The sequence below is a fragment of the Miscanthus floridulus genome, chromosome 5 (genome assembly GCF_019320115.1).
Source record: "Miscanthus floridulus cultivar M001 chromosome 5, ASM1932011v1, whole genome shotgun sequence".
In the NCBI taxonomy this organism is placed as follows: Eukaryota; Viridiplantae; Streptophyta; class Magnoliopsida; order Poales; family Poaceae; genus Miscanthus; species Miscanthus floridulus.
The window spans coordinates 3,257,540-3,275,023 of NC_089584.1; the positions used below are offsets into that span (position 1 = coordinate 3,257,540).

General features: G+C 48.1%; 2 protein-coding genes across 3 annotated transcripts; one reads left to right on the plus strand and one right to left on the minus strand.

Annotated features, from left to right (window-relative positions):
- Positions 1-3,355: 3,355 nt before the first annotated feature.
- LOC136451351 (uncharacterized) lies at positions 3,356-4,752 on the minus strand. The gene is made up of 2 exons (XM_066452059.1): positions 4,583-4,752; positions 3,356-4,460 (listed from the first exon to the last, which is right to left on the minus strand). The coding sequence occupies exons 1-2, from the start codon at positions 4,693-4,695 to the stop codon at positions 4,040-4,042; spliced, it is 534 nt and encodes a 177-aa protein (XP_066308156.1). The 5' UTR covers positions 4,696-4,752; the 3' UTR covers positions 3,356-4,039.
- Positions 4,753-5,923: 1,171 nt separating this feature from the next.
- On the plus strand, positions 5,924-8,798 carry LOC136451352 (uncharacterized). 2 transcript variants are annotated; one of them, XM_066452060.1, is made up of 4 exons: positions 5,924-6,129; positions 6,272-6,772; positions 7,511-7,990; positions 8,119-8,798. In XM_066452060.1, exons 2-4 carry the CDS (start codon positions 6,276-6,278, stop codon positions 8,699-8,701), a joined length of 1,560 nt encoding a protein of 519 aa, XP_066308157.1. In that variant the 5' UTR covers positions 5,924-6,129; positions 6,272-6,275; the 3' UTR covers positions 8,702-8,798. The 2 variants fall into 2 exon arrangements, with proteins under 2 accessions (XP_066308157.1, XP_066308158.1); XM_066452061.1 differs by having other exon boundaries at positions 8,122-8,798.
- Positions 8,799-17,484: the final 8,686 nt, after the last annotated feature.

Below are 17,484 nucleotides of genomic sequence, written 5' to 3' on the forward strand. Positions count from 1 at the left end.
GCCTATCGGCTGCAGTGGCGAGCGAACGGAGTGATCCGGCTGGTGCGTCCCCGTCCCCCCGGTGGGGAGAGAGGGCGCGGGTCGGAGTCGCGATGCGGAGCTTTCCGCCTGTTGGACGGCGGCGGCCTCTACTAGAACCCGGAGGTTTCGGTAGACTGCCCGCTCCTAGGGGTCGACGGGCTCGGGAACACCGCGGAGAAGCATTGCTGCAGCAGCGATATTCTAGCCGGCTCGGGCGAATTGTGGGACATCGTTCCCCTCGTTCACAATGTCGCGTCGGACCTGACGAGCGCGGCCCTGGGCGCTGCTCGCCGGGCCATGCGCATGGGGCGCAACGTGCCACACCGGTCGTGCCAGCGCAGGTGGCGGGTTCTGCTATCGTTGTCGTAGTTCCTCGGCGTGTGCTTGTGCAGACGTGAGGGCCTCTGCACGCGTGTCCGGAGGGGTGTGAGTTTGCGCGGACTCGGCCACCACCGGCGGTTGTGCTGGACCATCCGCCATAGCGCATTCCCGGGACGGATGGTGGTGGAACGCCACCTCACCGATGCTGGAACAATCGCTCTCGCCCCCGTTATTCGGGAGTTTGTGGGAAACGGCAGGAGCGGAGCCTGCCATTCCTACGAATTCGGACGTGGGGGGATGGTACCAGCGTTCTTTGAAGCCCCCGAGCATAAGCGTCTGCGGAGGACGCGAGGCCATAGGGGAACCGAACGTACAGTGTTCGTAGCATGGGTGGTGTAGTCCCTCCGGATGATCGGTGGGAGGTAGTAAATAAAGGGCGAATAAAGGTACGCGTATTACTTACGGTGGGGTTTGAGCAGAGAGTTTGCTCGGAATGAAGCGCAGATGCCGCGCCGTTGAGGTCGCGCGTCCCGGAGTCGATGGAGAACGTCTCTTCGACGGGTGCCGGGTCGTGAGTCTCCTCGCGGAGGTGGAGTACGCCGAGCTGGTCGGCGACGAAGTCCAGGCTTCCGAAGAGGAAGGCCTGGGATGGCTCAAAAACGAGTGGAACCCGCATGCCCGCAGGCGAGAGTGCGGGATACTCCAGTGAGCCGAGGCGAATCGCGTCGCCCGAGCCCCCCGCGGTGGGGGTGGCGGAAAAATGGGCCATCCGATGACCAAAAAGTGTTGAACGTACAGCGTCTTCCCCACGGACGGCGCCAACTGTCGGTACAGAAAGTGACCAACTAGTGAATATTTGTAGTTTTGCTGTACGTTGTGATCGGAGGTGGCCTAGCACTCAATGACAAAGGATATATACTGGTTCAGGCAACATGCCCTACGTCCAGTCTGGGTCGGTCGGTGACTTTATTCCTGAGCCCAGGTGCTCGAAGTCTGTAGTGGGGTTACAAACAAGAAGGAGAAATGAGGGGTGTACGAGAGGCCCGATCGGGTCCGACCGGAAGGGCCGAGAGTGACCGGAACTCCGCTATGAGCTAGGTCTTCAAGCGTGTGCTTGAAGAGTTGTGAGTTATCGATCTAGTGAATCTAAGCTTGAAGAAGAATCGTCCTCTTCCGTTGGAGGGAGCGCATCCCCTTTTATAGATAAAGGGGATGGCTTTACAGGTGAGAGGGAGAGTATGGATGTTTCTAAGCCTTGTTGCCCACGCCGACGAGGGTAGCGATGATGGTAGGCGCCCACAATACTATTGATGTCACTGTAGAATGTCAGGTGCACATGGGGGTTGCGTTGGCTTCTTCAGGAAGGGTGGATGTCGGTACCTGCAAAATACTATTGTTACGTGAGGAGCCCTACCCTGCGTACCAGGTATGGTGAACCCTGGCGCCCACTATCGATGTCCAGAGGCATGGGGGAGACTCTTTGCCGTATGGGAGTCCAATGGCGCCTACAATACTGTAGGTGCCAGTGTCGGTGCCTACAATACTGTTTTGTGTCAGGGCGGTTGAGGAGTACTGTTCCCGCAGGCGTGCAGGGTATGGTCCCGATACCGTGGTTTTGACTTTGTGCGCTGCCTTCTCCGTCTGCCCCTGGTCCCTTCCGAGCGGGCGTCCCCGGTCGGATGGCCCCAGTCGGTCCTGAGCGTTACGCATGCTTCCTACAGGTCCCCGGTCGGAGTCGCGGGGTCGGAGTAGGAAGCGGTGTTTTGGGCCAGGCCTTCCGATCGGGGGGACCGCCTGGAGGCGGCCGGTGCCCGAAGCGAGCGCTCCGGTCAGAGAGGTGGGCCGAAGAAGTTGACGAGTGGGCGTTTGTTCTTTCGGGTAGACCTCCCATTCGGCGACCGGACTGTCCTCCCGGCCCGTTGTTTTTTGCTCTTGGGCCGGCCCAAGGGCTACATGCTGTTTTTCCTGGGCCGAGCCCTGGCGCGGAATCCGGTCCCTGAGGGACCCCGGGTTTACGAACCCGACACATTTCATCCTGATATTATAAATAAAAAAAATGCAGCCGCCCTTTCTTTGAGCAGACAAGCCCTGCATTCTTACAGTAGTGATCATGGACAGGCTTGGGGAGATGCAATGGCAATACACCCTGATGGAAATGGTAATTGCAATTTCAGAGACAGAGCGGCCAAGCAGGATGGCTCATCGGCACCTCCTCGAGGAGCTATGGCTCGAATTGAGTTGTTCCAGAAAGCTGGTGCATGCCTTCCTGGACCACAAGCCTGAAGCTTCAAAATGCAAATCTTCAGGCAAGCCTCGGTACTCCGTATCGTACATGAGACTAGTTGTTGCTTCCGGCACTCTTTCTGAATTACTGAATTTGCCACAAATCGTCGAAAAAGAAGATTTGTTTGTAAGTTGTATACGTCCCTTTTGATAAAGTTGTTTTTTTTGCGTGATAATACATAAGATTCAAATCATAAATAATAAGCACATAACTGGTAGTGCGTGACTAGGCTAACTACATGAGTTTGCCCAGCAATAAAACCAAATAAAATTGAACAGAGGCGTAAACATGTTGAAAACTGAACATGTCGGGAATAAATCAAGTATAATGAACTTTAGGTAATGTTCCTTGCAAAGAAGAAATAAAACTTTGGGTCATATAACCAAGAGAATAATTATCATTGTAAACGTTAAACAGGGCCTAAAATGACAAATGATATCCAGGTTCCACAACATACGAGCAAAGAAGTATCAAGTGAATTATAGTACATTCAGAGCAGAGCTGAATATATAAGATGCCAACTTGAAAACAACATATAAAACTCATGAATTAATCAGCAAGAAGAAGAAAAAAAGAAAATGAAAATAACATGACTTTTAAGTAATACAGAAATTTAGTTTGAACTTCAAAATATGCTGCAACATATTAATCATTCGTGAAGTATTCCAATGGTCTGGTCCCATAAATCATAATCCTAAAGATTACACAGGTGCAGGGTCGATGGCAAGATACCTAAATTGGGAAATTGGAATGAAATACCAATCCCAAATCCCAATGTGACACTGATCATCTGAGTTCATAACAGCAATGCGACACTGATCATCTGAGTTCATAACAGATAGCCCTAAGAAACAACCCATCTGAAATATTGACTTCTCGACTTCAAGGAAACAATATTAAGTACAGATAGAGAATGATATTAACATTATACAAGAGCCGAGTAGGTAAAGCAGACTCAACTTGTGAACTACTGAACTGGACCTAAAAGGTCATGACTTGTACAGTGGAGAAGTTCAGTTCAGAATTCGGGTACTGTTAGCTAAAGGGTTTGACATTCATCTAGTCTAGAGGAAGAAATCAAACTCTCAAGCATGAGAATCTAACCTGTACTAGACATATCCTAAAGTAATCAACACCGATACAAGCGTGCGTATTTGCAAGGGGTGAACAAATCGGGAAGGAAGTAGGACAAGAAACAAATATAACATCACCGATTCTACAGAATGCATAGCCAAGCAACTTCTCTAAATTTTTCTCTTCTTGTCTGTTTTCTCCCCCTCCGATGAGCGAGAATGGGTATCGACTTGTGACTAGGCTTTGTTGATCGAGGACTGATGGTCGCTGTTGTTTGTACTTGTACCTTCCCGTGATGCCAGACAGCAATGACCATGGAGGCGAGGCAAAAAGCCTCAGCTAGCTTTGAGGGTGAGGGACCCTGAGGTAATCAAGGTAGTAGAAGCCGTCCTCCTCCCGCAGGCGGCCCTCCCCGACGAGGGCGCCGGTGCCCCGGTTCCTGACGTCACAGGCCTCGCAGCCGAAGGTGACGGCGAGGCCCAGCCGCGTGAGCTGGCGCACGGACACGATGACGACGGCGCGCTCCCCCCGCCCCAGCCCGGGGACCTGGTAGACCTGATGCACGAAGAACCGCGGCGTGGCCACGGACCCGACGGCGACGGCGTCCAGGACCTCGCCGCCGCGCGTGCGGAACGACCCGCTTCCTTCCGGCGCGGGCCTCGTCGTCGGCCTGGAGAGCAGCTCCGCGCAGCCCGTGGCGTGCATGGCGGCGCCAGAGTCGAGGATGACCTCGGGCGGCGAAGACCTCGCGTCGACCCCGCTTCGTCGATGGAGATGCAGGGGATGCAATCGAGTCAGTTTTCTCAGACTGATGCCTGGATTTAGGAAGGAATCGGGGGAAAACGGGAGAAAGGGGATGAGGGGTCGTGCGCCGGGGAGTACCTGGAGGGAGGGGCATCGACGACCGGCGACGGCGCTGTGGAGGGCTGCGGCATGAGGTCACAGGTGAGGGGGTCGAGTCGAAGACGCACCACCGGCGAAGACGACGGCGGCATTCGAGTCTCCTGTTCTCTCTCTTGTTCGATGCTTGAGCGGGGGCATTCCAGTAACTATACCACCTGCGTGTGTTGCTCTGCGGGGCCACACCGAGTTTGACTATTGACCTTCTCTTTCTCTTCACATACAGTATGAGTGTATGACATACTCCCTCGGTACTTAAAAAAAAATCGTTTTAATAGCGATACAATCTTCAAAATATTACTTTGACTCTTGTTTTTTAAAAACATTTTTTTAAAAATAATATATGTATATTTTAATAAAAATATTTTTCAAGATAAATCTTTTTATATGGCTTAAAAGTTATTTATGATTTATATTTTCATTCTTTGGTTACGGTTATCATCCGGGACGAGAGTGACAGACACAGAGTTGCTGGTCACTGGTCATGTCAGCAAAAAGTCCCCAATACCAGGGATGAAAGCGGGAACGGGAAATTCCCGTACCGACCGACACCGAATACCGAAATTCCCGACCGGATATCATTTTCTCGGGATAAAACGGTTCGGGAAGAAATCCGGAAAAATTCGGCGAATCCGGAATCGAAATCGGTTAGAGTGATTTCCCGATCGAATTAGCGGATCCCATATTTGCTCAGGAAAATTCCCGCGGGAAATTCCCGTTTTTAAGGCCTGCAAACGGCCCAACGTTCCATCGTTCCATGCTTGGCCCAGTGATACCGTCGGGAAGAGTGAGCTGACGAGTCATGCAGGCTGCCCATCGTTGCTTGGCCCAGGAATTCACGCATGGAGCACAGGAGCAGGGTCCTTTGTTCATTTTTCTTTTCCATTTTCTTTTTTTGGTAGTTCTGTAGTTTTCTTTGCATAAATATTCTGACGAGCTCACTGTTTGCTATTGTTTGCATATGGATTATGCATGGTTGCTATTGTTGCATCGAGCTCACTGTTTCAAGTGGTTACATATATCGATGTTTCCGTTTTGTGTTACCGCTTTCCGATCGTAATCGACACGTTCCCGTTCGAAATATTCCATTCCCGATATCCCGTAATACCGGATTCGTTTTCCCGTCCAGCCTTTCCGTTCCCGTTTCCATTCCCGGCAAAAAAAATACATGAGCGAGAATGGTTAAGATATTTTCCCGACCGTTCCCGACCGTTCTGATCCCTACCCAATACTGCGTGCGGGTGATGTCGTACATGGCGCAGCATTTTTACCTCGGATCCGGTTCACATGGGACTCAGATCTCGCGGCGTGCATCGCGTCCGACCCAAACCTTATACTTACGGAGGGAGTACCTGCTCTTCTCTTTTCTGCTCTGCTCTGCTTGCACCTTTCTTCGGTGGAAAATTGGAAGAAGGGGACAAGAGCAAGAAGAGGAGCGAACCCTAGAGCGCCGCCGTCTCCGGGCTCACCCTCGCGGCGGCGGACCCTCCGCTCAAGCGTCGCGCCATCGTTGAGCTCCGCAAGTACAGGTTCGTTTTTACCCAGATCATCTTTTCTTCGTCTAGAAAAGAAACTAGCGGAAATATTGTTGTTGATAGCAGCATCTCTCGGGAAAGGGGACTCGATAACGTCTTCCTGATCAGCCTTCACCACCGTTTATATCCGTTTCAGGACCATGACAAGCAAGGATGGATTGGAAGATGAGGGGGACCAGTCGCGGTCGCTGCCGGGGATGCACATGTTCCAGAGGTTTGAACCAGACGACACCCTGCCGGAGAACTACATCCGGCCGGAGGCGCAGCGCCCTCGCCTCGCCGAGGTCGTCACCGGCGCGCGCATCCCTGCCGTCGACCTAGGGAGCCCCGACCGCGCCGCGGTTGTCGCCGCCATCGGCGACGCCTGCCGCTCGCACGGCTTCTTCCAGGTCCTCAACCATGGGATACATGCCGACTTGATTGCGTCGGTGATGGCCGTGGGGGGCGACTTCTTCCGGTTGCCGCCGGAGGAGAAGGCCAAGCTGTACTCCGACGACCCGGCCAGGAAGATACGGCTGTCCACGAGCTTCAACTTGCGCAAGGAGACGTTGCTCAACTGGCGCGACTACCTCTGGCTGCCCCGCCATCCCCTCCACAAGTTCCTGCCCGATTGGCCGTCCAACCCGCCCGATTTCAAGTATGTTAATTAAAGTATCTTACTTTTTCAGAAGATTTTTCACTTGACATCCATCTTAGGTACAAATACTTCCTTTCTTGTATAAGAATAAGACTGCTCTTGTTATGGATTCAGTTTTTACACTTTCTGTTATCTGTAGGCATGATCATGCAAATTTGAACTCCAAAAGCAATGATGAATAATGAAAAACACTTTGTATGCGACCATCTTTGGAATTGGCTGAACTTAGTAGTTGGTGCCAAATAGCCAAATAGTCATTATTTATGATGTACCCTGCTATTCTGTGCAGTTATTTTAGTTAAAACCAATATTTAGCAATTAGATTCTGTTATGACTCCAAGAAGGAGGATTACAGCGAACTAATTAATATCAAAATTAGAAAAGTAAAGCGTCATTTGGAAGTCGCCTCAAGGTCCCAGCGCCTACTGCACCTCTCCTGAAATTTTGACCTTTTACAATAAAGTTACTAAAGATCCACAACTCTCTGTTTGGTGCATGTTTTATTGTACTCCGAGTGCAACAGCTGACAGAAAAAAAAAAAGCATGCTGGCATGCCTAAACTGATCTGCCAGTGCATTTTGTAGAACTAGCTGATAACTAGTCAAATACTCAAATTCACAGCTCGTCTTCAACTCTTGCTACAATTGTAACAGTGTTGTAAAAAGGAACTTGTTTGAATCGAGACTTGACAACATTTCTACTGATTATTAAGTCTAGTTTTTTTTTTTCCATGGCCAGTGTGGACGGAGGAAGGCCTCTAAACTCCAGTGGTTCCATTGAAGAACGGGGTGACTCCAAAATTTTTGTGCTGTCCGAACAACAACCACTGGCTTCCCTGGTGCTGGTTCTCTGGTTGGATTCAGGCGCCACCCACCATGCTGTGGGCGATGCTAGAATTCTTTGTAACCTTCGGGATCCACCTGCCGGAACAGCCGTCAGAGCAGCAGATGGCGTCCGGCTGCTCGTCCATAAGATTGGCGACATACATACACAGTACATCAAAATCCAAGATGTGTACCTCGTTCCTGGACTTCAGGAGAATCTCATAAGCGTTCGTCAGCTCGCGAAGCACAAAATAGTCACCACTTTCTATGAGAACTATGCGGAGCTGTGTCTCGAGGGGAAGCAGGTCGGTGGCGCAATTGCCGACAGTGTCACATCCCTCTACCGGCTACGCTACTTGACGACGCCGACGGGAGATCCTGAGGCTGGCACGAGGTACAGTACAGCATCCCTGATGCGGAAGTCTAGTTTTGACATTACAACATTTGATTTGATGGCAGCATGTCTCTGCGCACACGTTGATTATCAAGGTTTAACAACCATTAAGTGTCGTCAATGTGCAGTAGGTACATACGCGAAGAAGCCATGGACGTGGCTACTGCAAGAGGGGCGACGAGCAGGAGCAGCTTCATGCAGCTCCTCCTCTCGCTGTCCACTTCGACGTCGACTAAGAGCAAGCAGCCGCAGCGGTGCCTGAAGCAGCGGGATAATGTGTTCCAGTGCCGTCGTACATGTGGCCGCTGCTTCACCACGTTCCAGGCGCTCGGTGGCCACCGGACCAGCCACACACGACGACACCGGGTGCATGCCGACGACCTAGACCTGCTTGGCGCGCGCTCTGGCAAAGGCGCTGCGCAGAGAGTCCACCGGAGCTACTTCACCGGCGAGGTGTTCCCAGCCGTGCAGGCGCTCTCTCGGCACAGGGCAGCATTCCATGTCGCCGATGGCGACAGCAGATGGCCTTTCAGTATCGCCGAGTACAGAGATGGGCCCTGGCAGACTACAGCGAGACGAGCTTGGCTGACGGCGAGAGATGGCATTTCTCCGGCGACCACCAATGTGGTCCCTAGTGTCGAGAGAGGAGACAGAATAGTGCATCGGGTCACAAGCTACCCAGCATGTCCTATGTGCCTGTTGTACAAATAATTTTGCTGTTTGTCCTGTTATGTATTGAACTGGAACTGTCTTGTGAGTAGTGTTTCACCTACGCCTCGTACTAGTCATCTTCAAGACTTCAACATCACTTCGACTGATGCTGCCAAAAAGCAGGAACCGAATCGAAGCCATGTCCCTTTCAACCGCCGATAAGAGGCACCAAACTTTGTTGAAGCCGCAAGATCCACCGCCGTCGAACTCATTGCCAAGACGGTTTTAATTCTATGAACGAGAATAGGCAAAACCTCCATCGGTAGGAATAAAGGAATATCCCATCTCACAAGCCCTTCGTAGTGGCCGGATCGAGCCACGGCAAAAACTGCGCAAAAAACTCACGACCCTGGTGCTTGAGCGGTTGACTAAAGTAAGCACACTTGAATGAAGTACTTAGTAAAATAAAAGGTATATATATGTTCAAATAAGGAAGGTGTCGGTGTCAAAAGTGATCAACAAGTAAATATTCGTAGTTTTGCCGTGCGTTGTGATCGAATATGGCATAACACTCAATGACGCAGGATTTATACTGGTTCAAGCAACGTGCCCTACGTCCAGTTTCAGTCGATCGGTGACTTCATTTCTGAGCCCAGGTACTTGAAGTTTGCTATGGGATTACAAACGAGTACGAATGAGAATGGAGTGTTAAAGGACCGGTCGGACTCTGAACTGAAGCGATCGAGAGTGACGGGTGCTCTAACGTGCGCTAAGTATTGGAGCGTATGCTCTGTGTAGCTGTTGGGTTCTAGAACCGTTGAGCTGTTCGAGTGCTCAGGTTCTCTAGAGCCAGAGAGAATGTCCTCCCGAGAGGAGAGAGCGCATCCCCTTTTATAGTTGAAGGGGGTGGCCTTACAAGTCAGAGAAAGAAAGAATGGATACGTGTGCTACCTAGTCTTGTTGCCCATGTTGTTGGGTACGAGACGATCGTCGGCGCCCACAGTATTGTTTATGTCAGACGCATGTGGCAGGCTCTACCGTGTTCGCCTGGTACGGCAAATATCGACGCCTACAATACTGTTTGTGCTCTGACATGCCTGAAAGGTTGCATAGTGCCCGTCTGACATGGCCTGGTGGCACCGTCCTGAAGGTGCGCAGGGCATGGCATGGTATGGTCCTTGGTATTGCGGTTGACTTGAGCGCCTTACCTTATCTGCTCTGCCTAATCCTAGGCCCTCACCGAGCGGGCGTCCCCGGTCGGTCGTTCCCAGTTGGCCCTGACCGCGTTGGTCGAGGAAGAACCAAGAGCAGAGGTCCCAGCTTTTTCATGATAAGATGATAGCATTCCTCACGCTCACTCTTAGTTCTCTCATGGAGCGCACAAATATCCGATCAGTAGTGCATGGGCGTCCTTGTGGTTCCTCACACGGTTAAACACATCTTTACAGTGGCCTCTAAAGATGGTGTTTTTAGCCTTTGCATTCCATTTTTTGTAATTCACTTCATCACCTTAAAGATGTGCGGGATCCCTAGGTTTTGGGAAGCCTTAAGAGGCGGCTCTAAGAATTCCAACATCTAGAGCTTCTAAGTAAGCCTCCATGTGAATTTTCTAATAAGAAAAATTATCTCCCTCAAAGATAGGAGGAGGTCCATCTCCGTTAGATATCTTTCTTTAGGCGGTTAAGCCTAAATATGTGAGCACAAAGCTCTGATACCAATTGAAAGGATCAAGATACCCAAGAGGGGGGTGAATTGGGCTAATTCTAAAATTCTTTACAATAATTAAACCCTACACTTAGCTCACTTCACCCCTTGTGCCAAAAATGTGTTTCTAATGTTCTACCGCACAAAAGTTTTACAATCTAAGTTCCAATCCTACTCTAGCATGGCAATTCTAGGAATGTAAAGGCAATAATTGAATTGCTCAAATATAAATGCTTAAAGTAAAGAGAGGAGAAGGAACGTGGCGATGTTTTGCCGAGGTATCGGAGAGTCGCCACTCCCCACTAGTCCTCGTTGGAGCACCTACGCAAGGGTGTAGCTCCCCCTTGATCCGCGCAAGGATCAAACGCTCTCTACAGGTTGATTCTTCGACACTCCATCACGGTGAATCACCCGCAACCGCTCACAACTTGAGTTGGGTCATCCACACGCTCCGCCGGATGATCACCAAACTCCCGATCACCACCAAGCCATCTAGGTGATGGCGATCACCAAGAGTAACAAGCACGAACTCTCACTTGACCACAATAAGCCTAATGAGAAGAGTGGATGCATACTTGCTACTCTCCTTGCACTAATGAGGCTTTAATCTTGGATTATCAAATCTCAATCACCTCACTAGGCTCTTGCTCTCCAAAGCACTCTCAAGGGTATTTCTCAGCTGATCAAATGTGCAAGAGACCTTTCTTGGATGAATAGAGAAAGTATTTATACCCCCTCATTCAAAACGAACTGTTAGGAGGTTGCAGTCAGCGTTCTATGGGGTGATCGAACGCTCCGGTCAAGGTGACTAGACGTTCCTAGTCAGTTCTTCCCGCCACAGAGCCGTTAAGTTGTGACCGAACACTGATCTGCATCCGGTCAGCACTGAACGGACACATCCGGTCACGAAAACTGCTCTCTAGACCCTTACTGATGTTGACAGGACGCTGGAGCCCAGAGTCCGATCGCTTCACTGTTCAGCGTCCGGTCAGTAACCGGAACCTGACCAGCATCCGGTCAGCATTGACCGGACGTGTCCAATCAGGATTCTCCCTCTCTGGAACCTTCCTGGAGTTGACCGGACTCTAGCACTATAACAGAACCGACCAATTATACAAGATTAAGTAAGGAAATCTTCCACCAAAATAGATAATTTAGCAAACTTAAGCCCGTATAACCCAGTAGTCCGTGAAACCACGAAGGATTTCAAACCAATCGACATACAAACCAAGATCGTACAAGTTTAGCAAGTACCGTCACACGTTACATAAAGTTCGCAATGACAGTAGGATACATCAGAGTTTAGAATATAAAGTTATTACACACCAAGTTCAATCTGAAATAGCGGAAGCAAATAGTTTTAAAGCCACACACACACTTTTAGCTCAGATACAATGCCAGTAGGTAGTCATCTCCAACAAAAGCATCAGATAAGAGATACGGAATGACCATTGCCTTGGTCCTAGTTGTCACCCATCGCCAGGGTACATGCAGTTAATGCAATAGTCGTAGTACTATTTGACCATTTGCAACAACAATGGGAACAACTGCCCTGAGTACGAGAAGGTACCCAGCTAGACTTACCCGTCTTAAACCAAAATAAAGCGACACCAAGGATTATGCAAGGCTTTTTTAGTGGGCTAGCTGACTTGTTTGCGAAAAGCATAAGCTATCATGAAGAAACCATTTTAAGTACTTTGCATCATCTTTATTATGACCTATCCATCTAGGTAAGCACCTGTACTATAGCAATCACTTGATTAACCAATAACATCCAGTTACCAATTTAGATTTAGCATATCCTATACCATCCAGATAACCATCATTGTTCCATAATAATTACTACGATGCCATAGCTCGAGTCAAGTGCTCACTATCCAGGAGCGATGGCGATTCGAATCGATTCCTAACCAGCTGGTGATTTATTCCTCACACAAACCATACTTCCCCTGCTAGGGTAGCTTAGATCACCAAGGACACTATTCTGGTAGCCACGGGATAATCTAGAGCCGCAGTACCTAGGGACCGCCCGACTGCCAGGAATCAGGGCGCACCTGCCCTTGGGCTCACTCTTCGCGTCCCTGTCATACCCCCATCAGCACCAATACGCGCACCCGTGTAGATCTCGGCCCAAATAGTGTCACTAGCTTCGCGGTCGAAAGGTACTTTATTCGGCTAGCTAAATGTGAGGCATACGTTCAACATGACAAGAGGGATGAGCAACGATCGGTCCTTAATCGACACAGATGGAAACTAACAGCACCCCAGAACCCTGTCTGGTTGCCTCCAACCTTTTCCGTCCGGTCTCCAATTATCCATCACACATGGTTAATTCCAGGATATCATTCTTTCCATAGCTAAATTTTTCCAGTAACCACCTATAATGTAAGTGATCGGATATCACCGATCGCTATCGATCTAAGCAAGGCTAAGCAGTTATTCGATCCTAACCTAACAGGGTAAAAAGGTAATAAGGTAGGCAAGGATAGTAATAAATGCATCAATGGTTTCAGTCAACTCCTATAGCTTAATGCAACAATATATAAATTCATATATATAGAAAGAAGTGCTTTTATAAAGTAGGAGACTTAGAATGCTCCGGGGCTTGCCTCATTCGAACGAACTAGGATGATGATCCACGCACTCGGGCAAGTCCTCTCCTGGCTCCTCTTTCTCTGGCACCTCCTGTGCCTGGACTTCTTGTGGATCTATCCCGATTTGCTCTTCCTGGACTGCTACTAGCAACTCCTCTTGTGATCCTGTATGATGTAAATGTATGAGGGCTAATGCATAGGTGCATCGAAGAGATGACATGTAATGATCATAATGCATGGAATGTCAATGAACATGTTTAACTTTATTGGACATAGTAGGAGTAAAGCCCTTCTACAAGGTAGCCAACATCATCCAAGAACATGTACTACTATACTACTACTACAACCACTGTACTAACATGCCAAGTCACCATAGCAAGTTAAGGTGCTTCAAAGATACACCAAAGCAAACATTATTAACTAAACATGCATTAAAGAAGAATATTTTATTTCATTTTAAACTAGGAATACAATAGCAACATATATTTCTAGTGCTCATAAAAATCTAAGAAAATTACAGTAGCATAGTACTACTCTAAGTAGACTACCATAAAATTTTCATGGCATTTGGATAAGTAAAATAGCCTACACAAAAACGACAAGCTATAGTGGATAATTGAGCATGAAAATACTTTGTACTACGAAAAGTGTCAAACAACATATTTGGTATTTTTCCCATGATCTACATAGCATACAATCACTGTACAAAAAGTTTCACCTACATGTATTATTCATATTTTTAGCCCTAGCAATTTTATAAGAAATCAGCAATTAATACACATAACATACCTAGCCATATTTTTCCACATAACATGCATGACATATTTTTCACAGAAAGTACATCTCAAGAATAGATCAACCAAATTGGAATCATATTTTTCTGATACATATAGGATTTACTAAACATTTTACAAGATATCAGCAATATCAAGAATTAAATAAAGCTCTACATTAAAGTATCTAAAAAATGACATGCAATATTTTTATCATTTAGATATGGTGACAAGGAACACTACAACAATTATTTCATCAATTTTGGAGCAATATAACTCGAGATATACATTTTACATGCTTTTAATAAATTTTTGAAATCCTTTTCTTTAAAACTGAAATTCCACCGAACCCTAATCTGCTAGGTGCACCCAGTGCAGTGCACCCAGTGGGGCTGCCATGCGGGACCCATGGTCAAGCCGGGCCCATGCATTAGCCGGAGCCGAGGCAGGGGCCGTCGTTGACCGGCCGGCTTTCGCCACCGGTGAGCTTGCTGGCGGTGAGGTCACCACCAGCGGCTTCCCACAACGAGGCGGACCCGATGCATCAAGAGCGGGCACAGGAGGAGCTCGGAAGTGAGCTCGTCGGCACGCATGGTGACACGGCGGCGCGGCATGCCCGCGTGCAGGCACTTCTCGGCCATAGTAAGGCATGGGGAGACGCGCACGAGGTTCGCAATGGCAAGGCGGTGCTAACGCGCGTGAAATTAGAAGAAGAAAGGGAGCGAAAAGGGGAGGTCCACGGAGCCGTGCTGCTCCGGTGAGAACGGCCATGCTCCGGTGAGCAATAGCGGTCGGCTCGAGCCTTACCACGTTGAAAGGAGACGAGCAAAAGCTGCGCGATGCCGGGGCGAAGGCATGGCGAAGACATAGTGAGCTCTGGTGGTCGGGCGTGGCCGGGACGGCTACTCCGGCAAGGCAGCACGGCGGTGGCGGAGCGAGGGTGCTGTGGCTGCTGCTTTCCGAGCGAGAGAGCAAAGGAGATGAAGGAGGGGGAGGCAGGATGGAGTGTGGAGTGGGGTGGCGTGCGCGCGGTCGGACAGCCATGAAGCAGCGCGGCCGGTCGGAACGGCGCAGGCCGATGGTGCCGCGCGGCATGCTCGCCAACGCATGGCCGCCACGCGATGTGCGCGCTCTGGCGCGGTCAGAGCGTGGACACAGCGCGCGGACAGGGGAGCGGGAGGCGCGGCGCGGAGGCAGGCCGGGCGAGGTGCGGGGCAAGCCGGGCTGGCTTCGCGAACTGGGCCGAAAGGGAGGCGCGAGGCCCACTAAGGTGAAATGCGATTTTTTTAAATTATTTTCTATTCCTATTTCATTCAATGCAAATTTTGAGCAATTTCAAAGCAGTTTCAAACTTTGGCCCAAAAATAAAATTGCTCAAAAATTTATTCTCTACAGCTTTGCTTTTATGACCAAAGTCAAATTCCAAATAGATTTTGAATTACAAATTTAAAATCAACATTAATTCAAAACCCTAATTTTGAAGAATTATTTTTAAAAGCAAAATTTGGCAAAAATTTAAATATAAACTTTGCTCCAAATTGTATCCTAAATATTGATAAGCTATCTTAGTGATCAAACCAAGAAATCATATCACCCAAACATGAGCATGGCATTTCAAATAGTTCAAACATGATGAATTTCAATTTAATTTTAGTACCACATGAAATGACACTTCCTTTCTTTAGAATGGAATGCATAGATGCTGCTTATGCATAATGAAATGATGATTATGCTCATGAGATGGAATGTTAATGCATGCTTAACACCGAGGTGTTACATCCCTCCCCACTTATAAGAATCTCGTCCCGAGATTTTGAGTTACGAACCATTTGTTATAAAAATCCTTATAAGCGTTTTGCAGATATTCTCCTGTTTCCCACGTCGCATCACCATCATCGTGATGACTCCACTGTATCTTATATGTTCTCACCACTTTATTTCGAGTGACTCGGTCCTTAGTATCCAAAACTCGAACCGGTTGCTCACAGTATTCCAAGTCTGATTTGAGCTTAATGCTCTGAGGTTTTATTCTCTCTTCCGGAACATGCAAGCACTTCTTCAACTGTGATACATGGAAGACTAGGAAGATTGAACCCATCGCTTATGGTAACTGTAACTTATAAGCCATGGGACCCTTCTTCTCTATGATCTTGTACGGTCCTACAAATCTAGGAGCAAGTTTTCTCTTTACTCCAAACCATTGTACTTTCTTCATTGGAGTAACCTTCAGATAAACATAGTCACCTACCTCAAACTCAAGCGGTCTCCTTCTCTTATCGGCATAACTCTTCTGGCATGACTGTGCCGCTTTCATGTTTTGTTGGATAATACGGACCTTTTTCTCAGCCTCGTCAACAAAATCAATTCTATAAAACCTTCTTTCTCCAGGCTCAACCTAATTCAATGGTGTCCTACATTTCCTGCCATACAATGCTTCAAATGGAGCCATCTTGATACTCTCTTGGTAACTATTGTTGTAAGCGAACTCTGCCAAAGGTAACCATGATTCTCATGAACCTTTAGATGATAACACACAGGCTCTAAGCATATCTTCTAGAACAGCATTAACTCGCTCTGTCTGCCCATTTGTCTGTGGGTGGTAAGCTACACTCCGAATCAAGCTAGTACCCAAACCTTTATGAAGATGCCCCCAAAAATGAGCGGTAAACTATGACCCACGGTCAGACACGATAGTCTTTGGTATACCATGTAATCGGACAATCTCTGCAATGTACTTCTCAGCATACTGAGGTGGTCGAAATGTTGTTTTGACTGGTAAAAAGTGAGCTGATTTGGTAAGGCGATCTACAATTACCTAAATCGAATCATTCCCCTTTGGTGTGGTGGGGAAACCGGTGATAAAATCCATACTTATATCATCCCATTTCCAATTTGGTACTGACAAAGGTTGCAACATTCCTACGGGTCTCATGTGAAGAGCTTTCACTCTACAACACATGTCGCAACGAGCAACATATGCTACAATCTCCTTCTTCATCTTCGTCCACCAATAATGAGGTCTCAATTCTTGGTACATTTTGTTACTTCTAGGATGGATAGAAAGCTTAGAGTGATGAGCTTCATCCATCAATTTGTTCTTGAGCTCTCGATCTTTAGGTACAACCAAACGGTCCTTAAACCATAACACTCCTTGTTCATCCACTCTAAAGTGCTTGGACGGTTCTTTCTTCATTCTCTCCTTGATATGGAATATTCCCTTATCTGTTTTCTTACCCTCAATGATCTTGCTTTCCAAGGTACAACTAACCTAGATATTATGCAACAGAGCAGGATGCAACAAATTGAACCCATCTTCAAACAATGGTTGCACAACAAGAGAATGTGACTTCCTACTTAAGGCATCTGCCACTACATTTGCCTTTCCCGGATGATAGTGCACATTCAGATTATAATCCTTTATTAGCTCTAACCATCTTCTTTGTCGCATATTCAACTCAGACTGAGTAAATATGTACTTGAGACTCTTATGATCTGTAAAGATATTGCACACATTCCCAAGCAAGTAGTGTCTCCAAATCTTTAGAGCATGCACAACGGCCGTAAGCTCTAAATTGTGCGTAGGATAGTTAACCTCATGCTTCCTCAACTAACGTGAGGCATAAGCAATGACCCTTCCATCTTGCATCAGAACACATCCTAAACCATTCTTTGATGCATCACAAAACACATCAAATGGCTTCTCTATATCCGGTTGCGCCAGAACAGGAGCAGTGGTTAGCAAATTCCACAAGGTGCAGAAAGCTGCGTCACA